The following is a 19,120-nucleotide window of genomic DNA, read 5'->3' as shown; positions in this document are numbered from 1 at the left end:
GTGTATAAAATTTGTGTAATTTTTTTATATATATATATATATATATATATATATATATATATATATATATATATATATATATATATATATATATATATATATATATATATATATTTATTTATTTTTCGGCTATTATTTTGAAAGCGGATATACACTGTCATTTTTCCTTTTGCTTCTGGTCACAATATATGGATAATTGACACAAAAGTGATTTTTTGGGGGGCTGATCTTGAAATTTTATCAATGGAATTGATAATATTACTGAAATGACCCTAATATATATAGAAATTGATGCAGACAGCCCTCTCTAGAATCATAATTTGGACCACAAATTACACTATAATATCGCATTATATATTACCCAGTAGTCCAGTAAGTATGTACCTCCTAGATATAGTTAGGGTGAAATGTCAAACTTTGGATCTTCTTTTTTTCTTTCTTTAGTGTTACTTTTATTTTATTATGTTGGTGTTGCGTACTATGACAATTTTATTAAATACCATCGATAATCCTTTACAAATCATTTAATATTTTTTATTTCTATATAGATTTGAACTCTGATCTATCTTATCTAGGCATGTTCATGGATCGGATTGGATCGGATTTGGCACATTTTGGACTATCCGATCGGATTTCGAATTTGATAAATTGCAATCCGAATCCGATTTTGTTATTTGGATTGGATAAATATTTCGGATTACGGTTCGAATTGTAAGCCTTATATATTAAGATGTTTATTCCATGAGTTCATCTCTTAGTGATCGGTGTAGCAGAACCATTAACATACTCTATAAAGAGGGGATCTAACAACTGATCCATAAAGATTTACCTAGCTAGAACGAGAAGGAAATACATACTCTATAAGGATAAACAACATCAATAATTCAATATGGATTCAAAAGGTTAAACTGAATAATGATAATTGTAGCAACAGAACTGAATATAAAACTAAATAAATTGCAGTAACAACTACAGATGAAATAAACTGCAGTCCACAGAACTAAATACACTGCAGTACCAATAAGGCAACAGATCAACATAATAGATATAGGTATTCCACTATTTAAAGGATGAACTCAAGAAGGCAAAAAAATATTAAAGAGTTCCAACTTCCATCTTCCTCCCAATTCCAGATGTACTACTCCCCTTTGTTTCTGCAATAACAAAGGAAATGTTTAGACTTTAGTGAAAAAACTGAAACATAAAATCAAAGACCAACACACTGGACAAAAACATAACTAGTGAAAGAATTATACCAGCAAAATATAGTTCAATAATCTTCATCAATACTATATGTCGACGATGCAAGGCTTTTTTCCAGTATTGACCATTTCTATTGAAAGTTTAAAACCACACATATGTTAACATAAAAAGAATCCAAATAAACATACAAATAAGTTATCAAATATATATCAAAACAAAGAATAAAAGAAGAAAGATAGTCTTACCAAGTTTAAGTTGTTCAAGATTATCTAAATCTTCCTTAATTTTAACCGGAGTTGTTGATTCGTTACGAAGCCAATCTTGGACACACACAAGAGATTGAACCAATCTAGAAGTCAATGAACTCCTAAATGGATCAAGTATACGTCCTCCAGTATTACAGGCTGATTCAGATGCAACACTAAAAATTGGTATGGCTAGCACATCACCTGCCATATCAGCAAGAGTAGAAAATCTAGGTGAGTTCAACTTCCACCAACCCAGAACATCAAATTTATCTTTTTCTTCCTAAACATCTTCACTCAAATATTTATCCAACTATGTTTTTGAGTCAATACCTCCACCACGTTTATGCATCTTTAAATCTAGCATGAATTTCGAGAATGATGATGAAGAAGAACATGAAAATGGAGAAGATGGAGGAGATGGAGAAGATGGACATGAATCACCATTCATTTTGACATACTCACTGAACAAAGTTTTTATGTATGTCTTCACTTCTTCTTGTATTTTTACACCTTTTGTTTCTCCAAACATAGCAGCAAGTGTGAAAGAAAGAAAGTAAAACTTGTGGCGTGGATCTAACACACATAAAATAAATATCATCTTGTTCATCTTGTGAGGATCACCCCAATACTTGTCAAATTTATCTTTCATATTCTTTGCTATTTCTCGCACGACAACATCTTCATTTTCCATCAATTCTTTCAAAGAAGAACCTACTACACAGATCTCAAGAAAATGCACATTAGATATAATATAAAGTGTGCCCGATACCTTTAAGGTGAGTTCATAAAACATTTCAAGAAACTTCACAATACGTCTTACACTTTCCCAATTACTACTTAAAAGTGGACCTGCAGGCTGCCCATCCTCACAAATACAATTAGAAATACAATGCATCAATCCATAATCAATATCACAATATTTTATAAAAGCATCCTCATAAACTGCTGCAACCTTCAACATCAAATATGTGGAGTTCCACCTAGTTGGAACATCCAGACACAATGATTTTTTAGATGTTATCTTATCAACATCACAACATTCTTTAAACCTCTTCCATCTTGCGGGAGATTGCCTTATGTACCTGACAACTTGTCTTATTCATTCAATAGACACACTCCATTCTTTCAACCCATCTTGAACAACTAGATTGATGATGTGAGCCATACACCTCACATGAACATTCTTACCTTCCATCAAATTTGTATTCCATCTAGTAAATTGTTTGGATAATTCTTTAACCATAACATCGTTAGAGCTTACATTATCAGTAGTTACAGTAAAATTTTTATCCAATCCCTATTCAAGCAAACACTTAGCAACACCACTAGCTAAATCTTGACCCTTGTGACTAGTAATTGGACAAAAATTTAATATTTTTTTATGTAATTCCCAATTCTTGTCAATATAATGTACTGTAACACACATATAGTTAATTCGTTGAATTGAAGTCCATGTTTCAATTATAATGCAAATTCTCTGTTTTGATTCTTTGAAAATTCTCTTCAAAACATGTCTCTCTTTATTATAAATCTCAAGACAGTCTCTAGTCACAGTAGTACGAGAAGGAACATGAATTAACAAAATCTCTAAAACCCTCCTTTTCAATAGAAATAAAGGGTTGCTCATCAATAATTATCATACGAGCTAAAGCCTTCCTACATGTCTCTTGATCAATTTTTTATGGGATTACTGATACATTACCTATTTGACCACCCTTTTTTGGTTGAAAAGCTAGTCTCAGTTGGCTGGTGTCCACCTTATGGGGATTGTTCGGGCACTTGATCATATGGGATAGCAAATTGCTTGTACCGCTATTTTTTGTATTTGCTACATATTCTTCTTGACAATACTTGCATCTCGTTTTTTTAATCCCTTCGTCATTAGTGAACTTGTCGAAATGGCTCCAAGCAACTAATCTTTCTTTCATGCCTTTTCTTTTCTTAGAAGCAGATTCACAATGGAGTGTGTTCGTTGTGGAATTATTTGAAGCGCCACTTTCAGTACCTTTTAGGATAATTTGAAGCTCATTTCCCTTCTCTGCCTCTAGCTCTGTCATCTATGAAACAAGTATAAAATAAAATCCATGTAAAAGATGTCACGACTCAATTTCCCCTCAGTGTTACGTCGTGAGGGTACCTAGTCTCTACAACTAGGTAAGCCTAATATTTTATGGAATAATGCAATAAAAATATAAATCTAACCAACTATTCAAAAACACACAACAAATTCCAAAACCCGGAATATCGTGAATCACAAACTACAGAAGGAAAAAAATCTAGTGTCTCTATACATCAGAGTCTAATAAGGTCAAATACAGAAGATAATGGACATGGGAAAGCATAGAAGGGGACTCCGAGGTCTGCGGACGTGACATATATACCTTAAAGTCTCCAAAGCTGTTCCGACTCACTGATAGTGCGGCTGATAAGGTGCACCTGGATCTGCACACGAAAAACATATGCAGAGAGTAGCATGAGTACACCACAATCGGTACCTAGTAAGTGCCAAGCCTAACCTCGATCGAGTAGAGACGAGGTCAGGTCAGGGCCCTACTGGTAAATATATAATAAAAATAATATAGAGTGTAATACCGCAATAAAATAAAGGCTGAAATTTAACAACAATGAAATCATAGAAGGTAACAGCTCAGTACATAGAAACACAACAGGGGATCTCCCGAGATACCGTCTCGTAGTCCCAAACGTAAATGTGCAGGGGATCTCCCGGAATACCGTTCCGTAGTCCCAAAGTAAATGTGCAGGGGGATCTCCTGGAATACCGTTTCGTAGTTCCAAAGTAAATATGTAGGACATTGGGATCTCCCGGAATACCATTCCATAGTCCCAAAGTAAATATGCAGCACGAATGATAGAAATACAACTACATCACGAAATTCTTACAATTTAGACTAAGTACCAGTCAGGGAAGAAGAAGGAAATTCATTAAGCACGCTGCACATAATTCACATAAACAATTAAGACACGTAGACATATTGTATTAGACTAAACATGATAGCTACACATATTGGAATAACTCAGTTAAGAATGAAAATAGATTAGTACTCATTAAAATGGTATAACTCAAAATAACAGGAAAACATGTTGCTGATCGGTAAGAAAATCGGGTTTTACCACAACTAGCTCGTGTACGTACTCGTCACCTCACGTACACGGCACTCACATAGCACAATAGTTCCAAATCTTAAGGGGATTTCCCCCACACGAAGTTAGGCAAGCGACTAATCTCGAACCAAGCTCAATCAATCAGTCACAATGCCTTTCCCACGAATATCCAGATATGAATGGCCCAAATCTAGCCAAAAGTAATTACATATCATAAATACAACAATAATAGACTCATCTAATTAGCGAAATCAACATTTTATTAAAAATTCCGAAATTAACTCAAAAATCGCCCGTGGGGCCCACGTCTCGGAATCAGGTAAGAGTTACAAAATACGAACACCCTCTCGCTCACGAGTCTAACCATATAAAATTTACTTAAATACGACCACAAATCCCCTTCAAAACTCGAAATCTTTGTTGAAGAAGTTCTTCCAATTATTTTCGAATTTCAACCCCAAAATCCGAAATTAAAGAGGAAATTAATGATAGATTAGTGAGATATAACCATAAAGGAGTTAAGAATCGTTACCCAATTGATATATCTGAAAATCCTTCAAACTCTAGTACAAATCCGAGCTCCCTATCTCAAGTTTTTGGTAAAATGGCAAAACCTTCGTTTTTTGGAAACTTTAACACTGCCTAGCGATTCCTTAATCGCGATCGCGGAAATAGCCTCGCGATCGCGAAGAACAACTTTGCTGCCCCAGAAATTACTCTACGCGATTGCGTAAAACACCACACGAATGCGATGCTTTGGCTCCCCTACTCACGCGATCGCGAATATCTGCACGCGTTCGCGATGAGCAAAGCGTGTGGTCCAGCTTTGGTACACTTAAACCCTACGTGATCGCGACCTTGTCTCTGTGTTCGCGAACTACCACCTCACATCACTACGCGTTCACATGACCATGTCCGCGAATGCGAAGAACAATTCCATCCTTTGCCCAGCTATGCCTACGCGATCACGGATCATCCCACGCGATCGCGTATAAGACCACAAAAACTTCAGCAACCTCCTAAGTCCAAAAATCGATCTGTTGGGCGTCAGAAACTCACCCGAGGCCCCCGGGACCTCGACCAAATATACCAACCAATCCTAAAACATCATACGAACTTAGTCGAGCTCTCAAATCACATCAAACAACGCTAAAATCATGAATGACCCTCCAATTCAAACTTAAAGAACTTGAAACTTCAAAATTCTACAACCGATGTCGAAACCTATTAAATCACGTCCGATTGACCTCAAATGTTTTGCGCACAAGTCATAATCAACATTACGGACCTACTCCAACTTCCAGAATCATAAAATGACCCCGATATCAAAAATTCCACTACCGACCCAAAACTCCAAAAATTCGACTTTCGCCATTTCAAGCCTAAATGAGATACGGACCTCCAAAACACAATCCGGACACGCCCCTAAATCCAAAATCACCTAACGGAACTAACAGAACGGGACAAAATTCTATTCCGGAGTCGTCTTCACATAGTTCCGACTACGGTCCAAATCTTAAGGCTTAAGCTCTCATTTAGGGACAAAGTGTCCCAAAACACTCCCAAAACTTAAAACCAATCATTCCGACAAGTCACAATAGCAGAAATAGATATGGGGAAAGCAGTTAATAGGGGTTTGGGGCTCTAACTCTCAAAATGACCTACCGGGTCGTTACATCTTCCCCATCTTAAAACAACCGTTCATCCTCGAATGAGCATAGAGACATACCTGAAGTGGTGAAAAGAAGAGGATAACGGCTGTGCATATCCTGCTCGGTCTTCCAAGTTGCCTCCTCGACCGACTGTCCCCCTCTAATGAACCTTCATGGAAGCAATGTTCTTTGATCTTAGCTTTCTGACCTGTCTGTCTAAAATAGCCACTGGCTCCTCAATATAAGATAGATCCTTGTCCAATTGAACTGAGCTGAAATCCAACACATGGGACGGATCGCCGTGATACTTCTGGAGCATAGAAACATGGAATACCGGATGAACTCCTGCTAGACTGGGAGGTAGGGCGAGATCATAAGAAACCTCCCCAACTCGATGCAACACCTCAAATAGACCAATGAACCTTGGGCTTAGCTTGCCCTTCTTTCCAAACCTCATAACGCCCTTCATAGGCGAAACCCGGAGCAAGACTCGCTCTCCAACCATGAATGCCACATTGCGAACCTTTCGGTCCGCATAACTCTTCTGTCTGGACTGGGTTGTGCGAAGTCTATCCTGAATCACCTTCACCTTTTTCAAGGCATCCTGAACCAAGTCCGTACCCAATAATCTGGTCTCACCGGGCTCGAACCAACCCACTGGGGACCGACACCACCTATCGTACATAGCCTCATACGGTGCCATCTGAATGCTGGACTGATAACCGTTATTGTAAGCAAACTCCGCAAGTGGAAGGAACTGGTCCCAAGCACCACCAAAATCTATCACACACGCACAGAACATATCCTCTAATATCTGAATAGTGCGCTCGGACTGCCCGTCCGTCTGAGGGTGAAATGTTATTCTCAACTCAACCCTAGTACCCAACTCATGCTGTACAGCTCTCCAAAACTGTGATGTAAACTGCGTACCCCGGTCAGAGATAATAGATACCGGTATGCCATGAAGCCTGGCGATCTCACGAATGTAGATTCGAGCTAGCTGCTCGGAAGAATAGGTAGTCGTCACAGGAATGAAATGAGTCGACTTGGTCAGCCTATCCACAATCACCTAAACTGTATCAAACTTCTGCTGAGTCCATGGGAGACCAACAACGAAGTCCATAGTGATCCACTCCCATTTCCACTCCGGAATCTTTATCTTCTGAAGCAACCCACCCGGTCGTTGATGCTCATACTTCACCTTCTGGCTATTTAGACATTTAGCCACATACTCTACTATGTCTTTCTTCATCCTCCTCCACCAATAATGCTGCCTCAGGTCCTGATACATCTTCGCGGCACCTGGATGAATGGAGTACCGCGAGCTGTGAGTCTCCTGAAGAATCAACTCACGCAAACCATCTACATTGGGAACACAAAGCCTGCCATGCATTCTCAATGCACCATCATCTCCAATAGTGACCTCATTAGCATCACCGTGCTAGACCGTGTCCTTAAGGACAAGCAAATGAGGGTCATCATACTGACGCTTCCTGATACGATCATAAAGAGAAGAACGAGAGACCACACAAGCCAATACTCAACTCGGCTCAGAAATATCCAATCTCACAAACTGGTTGGCTAAGGCTTGAACATCCAACGCCAATGGCCTCTCTGCTGTTGGTAGATATGCTAAACTCCCCAAACTCTCTGCTCGGCGACTCAAAGCATCAACCACCACATTGGCCTTCCCAGGGTGGCACAAAATAGTGATATCATAATCCTTAAGCAGCTCCAACCACCTCCGCTGACGTAAGTTAAGATCTTTCTGCTTAAACAGATGCTGCAATCTCCAATGATCGGTGTAAATCTCATAAGGAACACCGTACAAATAATGTCGCCATATCTTCAAGGTATGAATAATAGCTTCTACCTCAAGGTCGTGGATATGATAGTTCTTTTCGTGCACCTTCAGCTGTCTGGACGCGTAGGCAATCACCCCTAGCGTCCTGCATCAACACCGCGCTGAGACCAATCCGCGATGCATCACAATATACAGTATAAGACCCCGAACTTGTAAGTAATACCAATACTGGGGCTGTAGTCAAAACTGTCTTGAGCTTCTAAAAGCTCTCCTCACATTCCTCTGTCCACCTGAACGGAGAACCCTTATGGGTCAGCCTGGTCATAGGTGTTGCAATAGATGAGAATCCCTCTATAAAGCGATGATAATACCCCGCCAAACCAAGAAAACTCTGAATTTCTATAGCTGAGGACGGCCTGGGCCAACTCTGCACTGCTTCAGTCTTCTTCGGATCCACCTGGATCCCCTCACTCGATACTATATGACCCAAGAATGCCACTGAGTCTATCCAAAACTCACACTTTGAAAATTTTGCATATAACTTCTTTTCTCTCAAGGTATGAAGTGCAGTCCTCAGGTGCTGCTCATGATCCTCCCGAATCCGGGAGTATACTAGAATATCGTCAATAAACACAATGATGAATGAGTCAAGATAAGGTCGGAACATACTGTGCATCAAATGCATAAAAGTTGTTGGGGCATTGGTTAGCCCAAAAGACATAACAAGAAACTCATAGTGACCATATCTGGTCCTGAAAGCAGTCTTCGGGATTTCAGGCTCCCGAATCTTCAACTGATGATAACCTAAACGTAAGTCAATCTTGGAAAACACTCTGGCACCCTGTAACTGATCAAATAAGTCATCAATATGAGGCAATGGGTACCTGTTCTTCACAGTGACTTTGTTCAACTGGCGATAATCAATACACATCTGCATAGAACCATCATTCTTCTTCACAAATAAGACATGAGCACCCCAAGGTGACACACTGGGCCGAATGAAGCCTTTATCAAGCAATTCTTGTAACTGCTCTTTCAACTCCTTCAATTCAGGAGGAGCGATACGATATGGAGGAATAGAGATGGGCTGAGTGCCCGGCAACAAATCAATGCCAAAATCAATATCTCTGTCGGGCGGCATGCCCAGAAGATCAGCTGGAAACACATCTGGAAAGTCCCTCACTACTGGAACTGACTCAACTGTAGGGGTGTCAATACTGACATCTCTCACATAAGCTAGATACGCGTCACACCCCTTCTCAACCATTCGTTGAGCTTTAAGAAAAGAAATAACTATGTTGGGAGTATACTCTAAGGTACCTCTCCACTCTAATCGAGGTAAACCTGGCATAGCCAACGTTACGATTTTAACGTGATAATCAAGAATAGAATAATGGGGCGACAACCAGTCCATGCCCAAAATAATATCAAAGTTCACCATGCTGAGCAATAATAAATCGGCTCTGGTCTCAAAACCACTAAGAGCAATCAAACACGACCGATACACGCGGTCCACAACAAGAGAATCTCCCACATGAGTAGATACATAAATAGGGGAACTCAAAGAATCCCGAGATACGCCCAAATACGGGGCAAAATAAGAGGACACGTAATAATATATAGAGTCTGGGTCAAATAATATCGACGCATCTTTATGAAAGAATGGAACAATACTTGTAATGACAGAATTAGAAGCAACTGCCTCTGTACGAGCATGAAGTGCATAAATATCTGGCCTGGCCTCCCCCTCTAGGGCGACCTCTACCTCCCCGACCTCCACCTCGAGCTGGTTGAGTAGGTGGGGTAGCAGCTGGTGCTGTAATCATAGCCCGAGGACCCGGTGGAGCACTCTGTGGCTGAAAAGTCTGTGGAGGTGCACCCCTCATAATCCTGGGGCAATCCCTCACCATGTGGCGAGTGTCACCACACTCAAAACAAGCTCTGGGAGGGCCTGGCTACTGTGACTGGCTCGGGCCAGGTCTGCTGGACTGGCCGCTAGGAACACCCTGTGCAGGAGGCACACTAGATACTGGCGGTGCATAATAAGGCTTCTGGGGTCTAGAAGGAGCTGGAACACCGCTGGAGGCTAGAAGAGCTGAATGAACGGGGCGACTCACATAACCCCTACCATGGAGAGCTGTTGGGGCACGAGCTCCCGAATAATAAACAGCCTCTCGAGACCTCTTGGCCTCCCTCTCCTCTCTATCCCGGGCAAACATGCCCTCGAACCTCCTGGCAATACCCACAACCTACTAATAAGAAATATCCATCTCCAATTCCCTGGCCATACTACTCCGGATGTTGGGATGGAGACCCTCAATAAATCGTCGAACCCTCTCTCGAACTTTGGCAACTAAGGCCGGTGCATGTCGGGCCAAATCACTGAAGCGAATTGCATACTCTAATACAGTCATAGCACCCTGGCGCAGCTGCTCAAACTCCGTACGCCATGAGTCCCTGAGGCTCTGAGGGACATATTCTCTCAAAAATATGTCCGAGAACTGAGTCCATAAAAGTGAAGCTGCCTCATCTGGGCTACTCAATTCATAAGCACGCCACCACTGATAGGCTGCTCCTCTAAGCTGCAATGTGGTAAAAGAAACCTCGCTCGTCTCTGCTACACCCATAGTACGAAGAACATGATGACACTCCTCTAGAAAACCCTGAGCATCATCTGTAGCCAATCCGCTGAAGGTAGGTGGGTGGTATTTCTTGTACCTCTCAAGTCTGAGCTGCTCCACCTCAGAAGTTGCTGCCCTAACCTCGGGCTGAGTTGGAGCTACCGGCTGCATTGGTACAACCTCTAGAACCTGGTCGACCTGAACCCGCTGCTCTGGAGTATCGGCGACGGGAGTCTGTACTCCTCCCCCGACCTGATATGTGGCAGGAGCAAGTGGAATCAATCCAGCCTGAGCTAAGGTGCTGAACATGCTCAGAAACTGGGCTAGAGTCTCTTGGAGGGCTGGTGCAGGAACAGGTATCTCAGGTGTCTGCCCTCCAGCTTGAGCTATTGGGGGCTCCTCTGTAGCAGCTCATGCGGGTGCTTTGGCTTCAGCACGTGGACATCCTGGTCATGAGATCCGCTTGTACGTGTCCTCACTATCTGTGAGAGAATAAAATACAGAAGTTTATAATCTTTTAAGTCAAAACAATTTTTGCACGACAAGGAATCAAAGTAGTGTAATTTTCCTAACAGTTTCATAGCCTTCCGAAGATAAGTACAGACGTATCCGTACCGATCCACGAGACTCTACTAAATCGATTTGTAACTCACGACACCTATAAACCTAGGGCTCTGATACCAACTTGTCACGACCCAATTTCCCCTCCGTGTGACGTCGTGATGGTACCTAGTATCTACAACTAGGTAAGCCTAACATTTTGTGGAATAATGAAATAAAAATATAAATCTAACCAACTATTCAAAAACACACAACAAATTCCAAAACCCGGAATATCGTGAATCACAAACTACAGAAGGAAAAATATCTAGTGTCTCTATACATCAGAGTCTAACAAGGTCAAATACAGAAGATAATGGACATGAGAAAGCATAGAAGGGGACTCCGAGGTCTACGGACGTGGCATATATACCTTAAAGTCTCCAAAGCTGTTCCGACTCACTGATAGTGCGGCTGATAAGGTGCACCTGGATCTGCACACGAAAAACATATGCAGAGAGTAGCATGAGTACACCACAATCGGTACCCAGTAAGTGCCAAGCCTAACCTCGGTCGAGTAGTGACAAGGTCAGGTCAGGGCCCTACTGGTAAATATATAATAAAAACAATATAGAGTGTAATACTGCAATAAAATAAAGGCTGAAATTTAACAACAATGAAATCATAGAAGGTAACAGCTCAGTACACAAAAACACAACAAGGGATCTCCCGAGATACCGTCTTGTAGTCCCAAACATAAATGTGCAGGGGGATCTCCTAGAATACCGTTCCGTAGTCCTAAAGTAAATGTGCAGGGGGATCTCCTGGAATACCGTTCCGTAGTCCCAAAGTAAATATGTAGGACATGGGGATCTACCAGAATACCATTCCATAGTCCCAAAGTAAATATGCAGCGTGAATGATAGAAATACAACTACATCACGAAATTCTTACAATTTAGACTAAGTACCAGTCAGGGAAGAAGCAGGGAATTCATTAAGCATCCTACACATAATTCACATAAACAATTAAGACATGTAGACATGTTGTATTAGACTAAATATGATAGCTACACATATTGGAATAACTCAATTAAGAATAAAAATAGATTAGTACCCATTAAAATGGTATAACTCAAAATAACAGGAAAACATATTGCTGCTCGGTATGAAAATCGAGGTATTACCATAACTAGCTCGTGTACGTACTCGTCACCTCACGTACACGGTGCTCACATAGCACAATAGTTCCAAATTGTAAGGGAATTTCCCCCACACGAAGTTAGGCAAGCCACTTACCTCGAACCAAGCTCAATCAATCGGTCACAATGCCTTTCACACGAATATCCGACTCTGAATGGCCCAAATCTAGCCAAAAGAAATTACATATCATAAATACAACAATAATAGATTTATCTAATTAACGAAATCAACATTTTAACGAAAATTCTGAAATTAACTCAAAAATCGCCTGTAGGGCCCACGTCTCGGAATCGGGTAAAAGTCACAAAATACGATCACCCTTTCGCTCACGAGTCTAACCATATAAAATTTACTCAAATCCGACCACAAATCCCCTTCAAAACTCGAAATCTTTGTTGAAGAAGTTCTTCCAAATATTTCCCAATTTCAACCCCAAAACCCGAAATTAAAGAGGAAATTAATGATAGATTAGTGAGGTATAACCATAAAGGAGTTAAGAATCGTTACCCAATTAATATATCCGAAAATCCCTCAAAATCTCGTCCAAATCCGAGCTCCCTATCTCAAGTTTTTGGTAAAATGGCAAAACCTCCGTTTTTTGGAAACTTTAACACTGCCTAACGATTCCTTAACCGCGGTCGCGGAAATAGCCTTGTGATCGCGAAAAACAACTTTGCTGCCCCAGAAATTACTCTACGCGATCGCGTAAAACACTACACGAATGCTATGCTCTGGATCCCCTACTCACGTGATCGCGAACATCCACACGCGTTCGCGATGAGCAAAGCGCGTGGTCCAACTTTGGTACACTTAACCCTACGCGATCGCGACCTTGTCTCTGCGTTTGCGAACCACCACCTCACATCACTACGTGTTCGCATGCCTATGTCCGCAAACATGAAGAACAATTCCATCCTCTGCCCAGCTAAGCCTATGCGATCGCGGATCACCCCATGTGATCGCGTATAAGGAAACCAAAACTAAGACACCAGAAAAACTTCAGCAACCTCCTAAGTCCAAAAATCGATCCGTTGGGCGTCCGAAACTCACCCGAGGCCCTCAGGACCTCGACCAAACATACCAACCAATCCTAAAATACCATACGAACTTAGTCGAGCTCTCAAATCATATCAAACAACGCTAAAATCACGAATCACCCTCCAATTCAAACTTAAAGAACTTGAAACTTCAAAATTCTACAACCGATCCCGAAACCTATCAAATCATGTCCGATTGACCTCAAATATTTTGCGCACAATTCATAATCAACATTACGAACCTACTCCAACTTCTGAAATCGGAAAATGACCCCGATATCAAAAAATTCACTACCGGCCCAAAACTCCAAAAATTCGACTTTCGCCATTTCAAGCCTAAATGAGCTACGGACCTCCAAAACACAATCCGGATACGCCCCCTAACCCAAAATCACCTAACGGAGCTAACCAAACCGATGGAATTCCATTCTGGAGTTGTCTTCGCACAGTTCTGACTATGGTCTAAATCCTAAGGCTTAAGCTCTCATTTTAGGGACTAAGTGTCCCAATACACTCTGAAACTCAAAACCAATCATCCCGGCAAGTCACAATAGTAGAAATATATATGGAAAAAGCAGTTAATAGGGGTTCATGGCTCTAACTCTCAAAACGACCGGCCGAATCATTACAAAAAATCAGTACCGGCAGTTAAAAAAGGATAGCGAAGAAATACAAGAACCCACAAAAGTGCTTAAGTGCACGAGCTAACACCAGACAAAAATTCATGCAAAAACTTAATATTTAAGCTTTGAGAAAATCAAATGAGCAGCAGTATATTTTTAATCAAATAACATCTTTGAAAAATTTAAGTTCTAAAATGGAAAGGAGGGAGTGAATAAAAAATCAAAACCTTTGATCAATCTAAAATAAAAATCGACGATAAATAAGAAAGAATCAATCAATAATCTAAAATGCAAAGGATGGAGAGAATGAAAAATCAAAAAAAACCAACAAACCTTACTTCTGGAGAGCAAAGATGAAGCGGCAATATTGGAGATTTGGAGTGATGGAGGCAGGTTTAAAAGCTCTAAGAGATACTTGCTGACGTGAGAGAAATAAGACAAATGAAACCCTATTTGATGACACCCTCACTTTTATATGTAGGCCTTATATTTCGGATTTCGGATTGGTTCGAATTTAAATTAAGCCAAACCGTATCCGATCCGATATCCAAAATATTTAAATCTATAATCCGAAATCTGATCTAAATAGTTGAAATCCGATCCGAACTGATCCAAATAACATGGATCGGTTCGGATTTTTGGTTCGACCCAAATAATGCACAACCCTATTCTTATCATGATATTTACCTAACTTCACCGATCAATACACCACATCCTTGCATGCCAACTCTCGATACTTTCTACCTGTCGAATTTCAATATATAAAGGCTAGTATATTTTTATTCTTGGATGGAATTAGAACAAAGAGTTTCAGTAAATTAATATTAGTAATAGTTTAATAATTCAACTATCTTATCTAATAAAAAGGTTACCCCGCTTAGCCCCATCTCCCAATTTATAATGACCCGACTGCTCATTTTGATATCTATCAGTTCGATATGTGATTTGAGACCTTGAGCAGCTTCGTATAATGTACTATAAATTGCGAGTATGGTTGTTTTCGATATTCGAGAGGCTCAGGGGTATTTTGGAAAAGTAATTCTTATTTTGAATATTTTAAGTTGGAAGAGCTTATCAAAGTTTAACTTTTGATTAAACGACCTCGGAATCGAGGTTTAATGGTTTCAATAGGTTCGCTTGGTGATTTTGGGCTTGAGCGTATGCAGGGGCAGAGCTAGAGTGCCGAGAGCGGGTTCGATCGAACCCAATAGCTTTGGTTCGAACCTTGTATTTGTCTTAAAAAAGTTTATTAAATATGTATACATTATTAATTTAGAATCCAGTAACTTAGGGCGATTAAAATTCGGAACCCATAAGCTTGAAATCTTGACTTCGCCTCTCGGCGTATGTTTGGATTTGGTTTTGAATGTCCCTAGAAAATTTTAACTCTATTTATCGAAAGTTGACAATGTGAAGAAATCGGAGAGTTCATAAGTTTAAACAATAGTTGGCTTTGATTGTTAGGATATACTATAAATCATGCGTATTGTAATAGTATTCTTTATGTAATAATTGTTTATTTATTTATTCAATTCAATAAAATTTTATTTTAAATAGATCATGTGTTTGTCTGTGTGTCCTTTGCTTATATAGTAAATAATTTCGTGTATAGAGTTTAGCTTATACACGGAAGATTAAATCATCGGTTCTTACAAGTCATAACGTTTATGTTTACAGTCTAATGATGGAATTGGACAAACCATCGGAATGGTTGTAGCACAATATTAAATATAATTTATCTTGATTAGAGGAAAAGTTTAATTCTGACTTCTTGGGTTAGTACATTTTGGATGTACTGAACGGATCAAGTAGAGATAAGTATTTTTTATTGACTTAATAAAATAATTTCTCTAGTCCATTCAATGTACTTATACTCTTAATCTTGATATATTATTATTAGTTGTGTGTGTCATTTATTGTTTTGATTTATTAAAAGGCGAGATTCTTTTGTGGGTCAATAAGCATGGTAAATTGGACAATAATGATATACATCGGTGAAGTAATAATTAGTTGATAGAATCCATGTCTCGGCTTTTGAGATTAATGATACTCCTTTATGAAAGCTTATAAGTTTTCATATGTAAATCCGGCCAATGGATTTTGTATCCGATACATGAAATAAGTTAAGCAAAAGTCTAAAGGAAGTAATCAATAAATTAAATTGTCAGTAATTTAATTTGATTGATTAGTATCTGAATCTTAACACGGGGAGTTAAATAAGGTTTTATGGAAGAATTTCAAAATTGAACTAAGGAGTGCAATTATGAATTTTTAGTGGAATAATTTATAATTTATTATGGTAAATATTAATTCAAATTTCAAAATTAATTCCATAATAGGGAGCCTTATTAATTAAATTTTGTGGTCCATACCGTGCCTAAATAATATGAAATAAAGGAAACATTTCCTTTGTGGAAGAAGAAAACCTAACAGTTTTTGGAAAAGGGTTTTAACCTAAAAAATGTGGCTATATATATCCCACATAGGGCTGGCCGTTTTTGGACTCGTTTTTGCCTTGGAATTTTGCCCACCCGAAATTCACTCTTTTCAGATATTATTTGGGTAACACTGTAGAAGACTGTGGAACGTTTTGCTGAGGTCGCGGCCTTGCCACTCTGGAACTGGAGACCGAGATTAGTATGCTTTGTTCACGCTTCAAGAGATAACTCGTATATTCTCCGTATGTGCTAATTATTTAATTTACACATGAATATGATATTGAAATTACTTCCGATGCGATATATAATACTGAAATTGGTATCAGTGCCTACTCGTGTCTAATTAGATAATTAGGATGAACATGAAAAGGAGCATCATGTTAATATGTAAGTTTTGAATTACATGCAAAGATTATTTTTCTGTAAAACTACACTGTTTTGAGCATGAATATTTGTTCTGAGAATTTTGATTATTCTGAAAATCATGTAATATCTGCTTATTGTTGATGATATTTGATTAGAATAATCTGAAAATTTCGTTAATCCGAGGAAAACGCAAAAGCTACTATTTGGACGAATTGGCTAGAAAATCAGAGGTCAATGTGTTGACGAACTCCGATTGACCTGAAATTTGGCAGGTCTATGCAAAACGTCCCAATGATCAATATACATCAGCTTTGCTCATACATAAGCCGTTTTCGGGCTTTCAGGGTCGTTTAGATGGTGTTTTTTTTGGGGGGGGGGGGGGAGGGTTCTAATTTTCTGGAAATGTTTCAAAAATTTTCTTAAGTTGTTATCCAGTAGTGGTAGGGATCATTTTCTATGGACTCCAGGGTTATTTTCTGATGATATAATGAATTTACACGTTGACGTAGGTCTTCTTCCATACAGATAATCACTAGGTAATGCTAGTTGTTGATTACTTGTATTTACTCTCCATCTGAGTATGCATGTTAGTTCAATAGGACTAGTATCTTGAATGTTGATATTCACTTGACTTAAATTAACAGTTACTCTCCATCTGAGTAAGGTATGTTTATATTCATGGAGTGAATAATCTGCCATTATATATGTATATTGCAAAAATAACTCTATTCCCATCGAAACTTGTTATTCAAGGTGCATGAATTATATGTATGTAGTGTGTTTTAAATTTTAATATTCAATAAAACATGACTGATTTTGATCTATTTGTTTAATTATCTCTCAGATTAACCATGATTGCTTTCAATCCCCTTACTGTTATTCTTACTCAAAACAAACTCGAGAGTCCGAATTATGTTGATTGGAAACGACGAAACTTGGATATTATCGTAATTGGTGAAGAGTACAAATTTGTGCTCGATGAGGTATGTCCAGAAAAACCTGGAGATGATGCTACGACTGATGAACAGAAAGCTTACCAAAAATGGGTAAAGGCTGATGCGATGGCGCGGTGTTACATCCTTGGCATCTATGTCGAATGTTCTACAACATCAACATCAGTATATGGAGTCTACTTATGACATTTTGGAAAATCTCAAAGAGATGTTTGGAGATCAGAATCGTGCGGCTAAGCAGACTGCCATGAAAGCTCTTCTGAATACCAAAATGGTTGAAGGTTCATCTGTTAGGGACCATGTTCTGAAGATGATGAATCTTCTGAATGAACTGGAGGTCCTTGGAGTTAACATTGATAAGGATAAACAGGTTGAAATGATCCTGGAGACTCTGCTTGACAGTTTTTAGAAGCTTCGCCTGGATTACAATATGAACAAAATGAATTTTTCACTTGCAAAATTGATGAATGAGCTGCAGTCGGTAGAGACTATTATCAAGCAACAAGCTCCTCATGTGGCACTGAATTTTGAGATAGGTTCTTCTTCTAAGTCGAGAGGTGGGTAGAAGAAGAAAAAGGCTCAAAAACCCTCGGTTGGAGGCGCAACTGCTAGTGTGAAAAAGCCTAAGGGCAAGTGTTATCACTGCAAGAATCCTAGGCATCATAAGAAGCAATGTCCGGCTTAGCTGGCCAAGCTGAATAATAAACCAGGTGATTTATATCTACTTGCCGTTGAAACTCTTTTAGCGGCTGTTTCTACCATGTAATGGTGTGTAGATTTGAGAGCCACTAATCATGTCTGCACTTATTTGCAAGGGTTTCATGTAACGCATCGGCTACATAGAGGAGAAATCAATGTATATCAAGCAGATAGTTCGGCAACACCAACTTTAACATTAGGAAATATTAGTATTTTGTTTGGTAGTAATAGTGTATTAGCTTTAAAGGACACATTATATGTACCTTCCATTAGAAAAAATTTAATTTCGGTTTCTAGCGCTATGAGAGATGGTTATGACATTAATTTTTATGATATTGATAAATATGTTATTAGTCATAATAAATGTTATCTCTCTTCGGCTACACTGATTAATGGTCTTTTTATTGTTGATTCTATTCCTAAACTATTACAATCTAAAGAATTAAATTATATTGATTACCAAATAAGAGAAAAACGTTCTTCTGAATTGAGTGAAACATATTTATGGCACTTGCGTTTGGGTCATATAAATCTAAACAGAATCTCAAGGTTGGTTAAGGATGGACCTTCAAGTTCATTAAAAGTAGATGCACTACCAACTTGTAAATCTT

General features: G+C 39.2%; 2 protein-coding genes and 1 long non-coding RNA gene across 3 annotated transcripts in view; 1 reads left to right on the top strand and 2 right to left on the bottom strand.

Annotated features, from left to right (window-relative positions):
* The window catches only part of LOC104118157 (mitochondrial import receptor subunit TOM5 homolog), an 86,635-nt gene that overhangs the window by 15,480 nt on the left and 52,035 nt on the right, over window positions 1–19,120 (bottom strand). The window lies entirely within an intron of this gene.
* Window positions 1,016–14,486, bottom strand: LOC138903722 (uncharacterized). Its single transcript, XR_011413083.1, has 3 exons — window positions 14,387–14,486; window positions 3,143–3,508; window positions 1,016–1,138 (listed from the first exon to the last, which is right to left on the bottom strand). It is a non-coding gene; the product is annotated as an uncharacterized lncRNA (long non-coding RNA).
* On the top strand, window positions 17,709–18,219 carry LOC138903360 (uncharacterized). The gene is made up of 2 exons (XM_070191325.1): window positions 17,709–17,903; window positions 17,977–18,219. The coding sequence occupies exons 1-2, from the start codon at window positions 17,709–17,711 to the stop codon at window positions 18,217–18,219; spliced, it is 438 nt and encodes a 145-aa protein (XP_070047426.1).

This window comes from Nicotiana tomentosiformis, chromosome 12 (genome assembly GCF_000390325.3).
Source record: "Nicotiana tomentosiformis chromosome 12, ASM39032v3, whole genome shotgun sequence".
NCBI classification, from domain to species: domain Eukaryota; kingdom Viridiplantae; phylum Streptophyta; class Magnoliopsida; order Solanales; family Solanaceae; genus Nicotiana; species Nicotiana tomentosiformis.
Note: the sequence above shows the minus strand (reverse complement) of the source record. Positions and strands in the feature narration are given on the sequence as shown.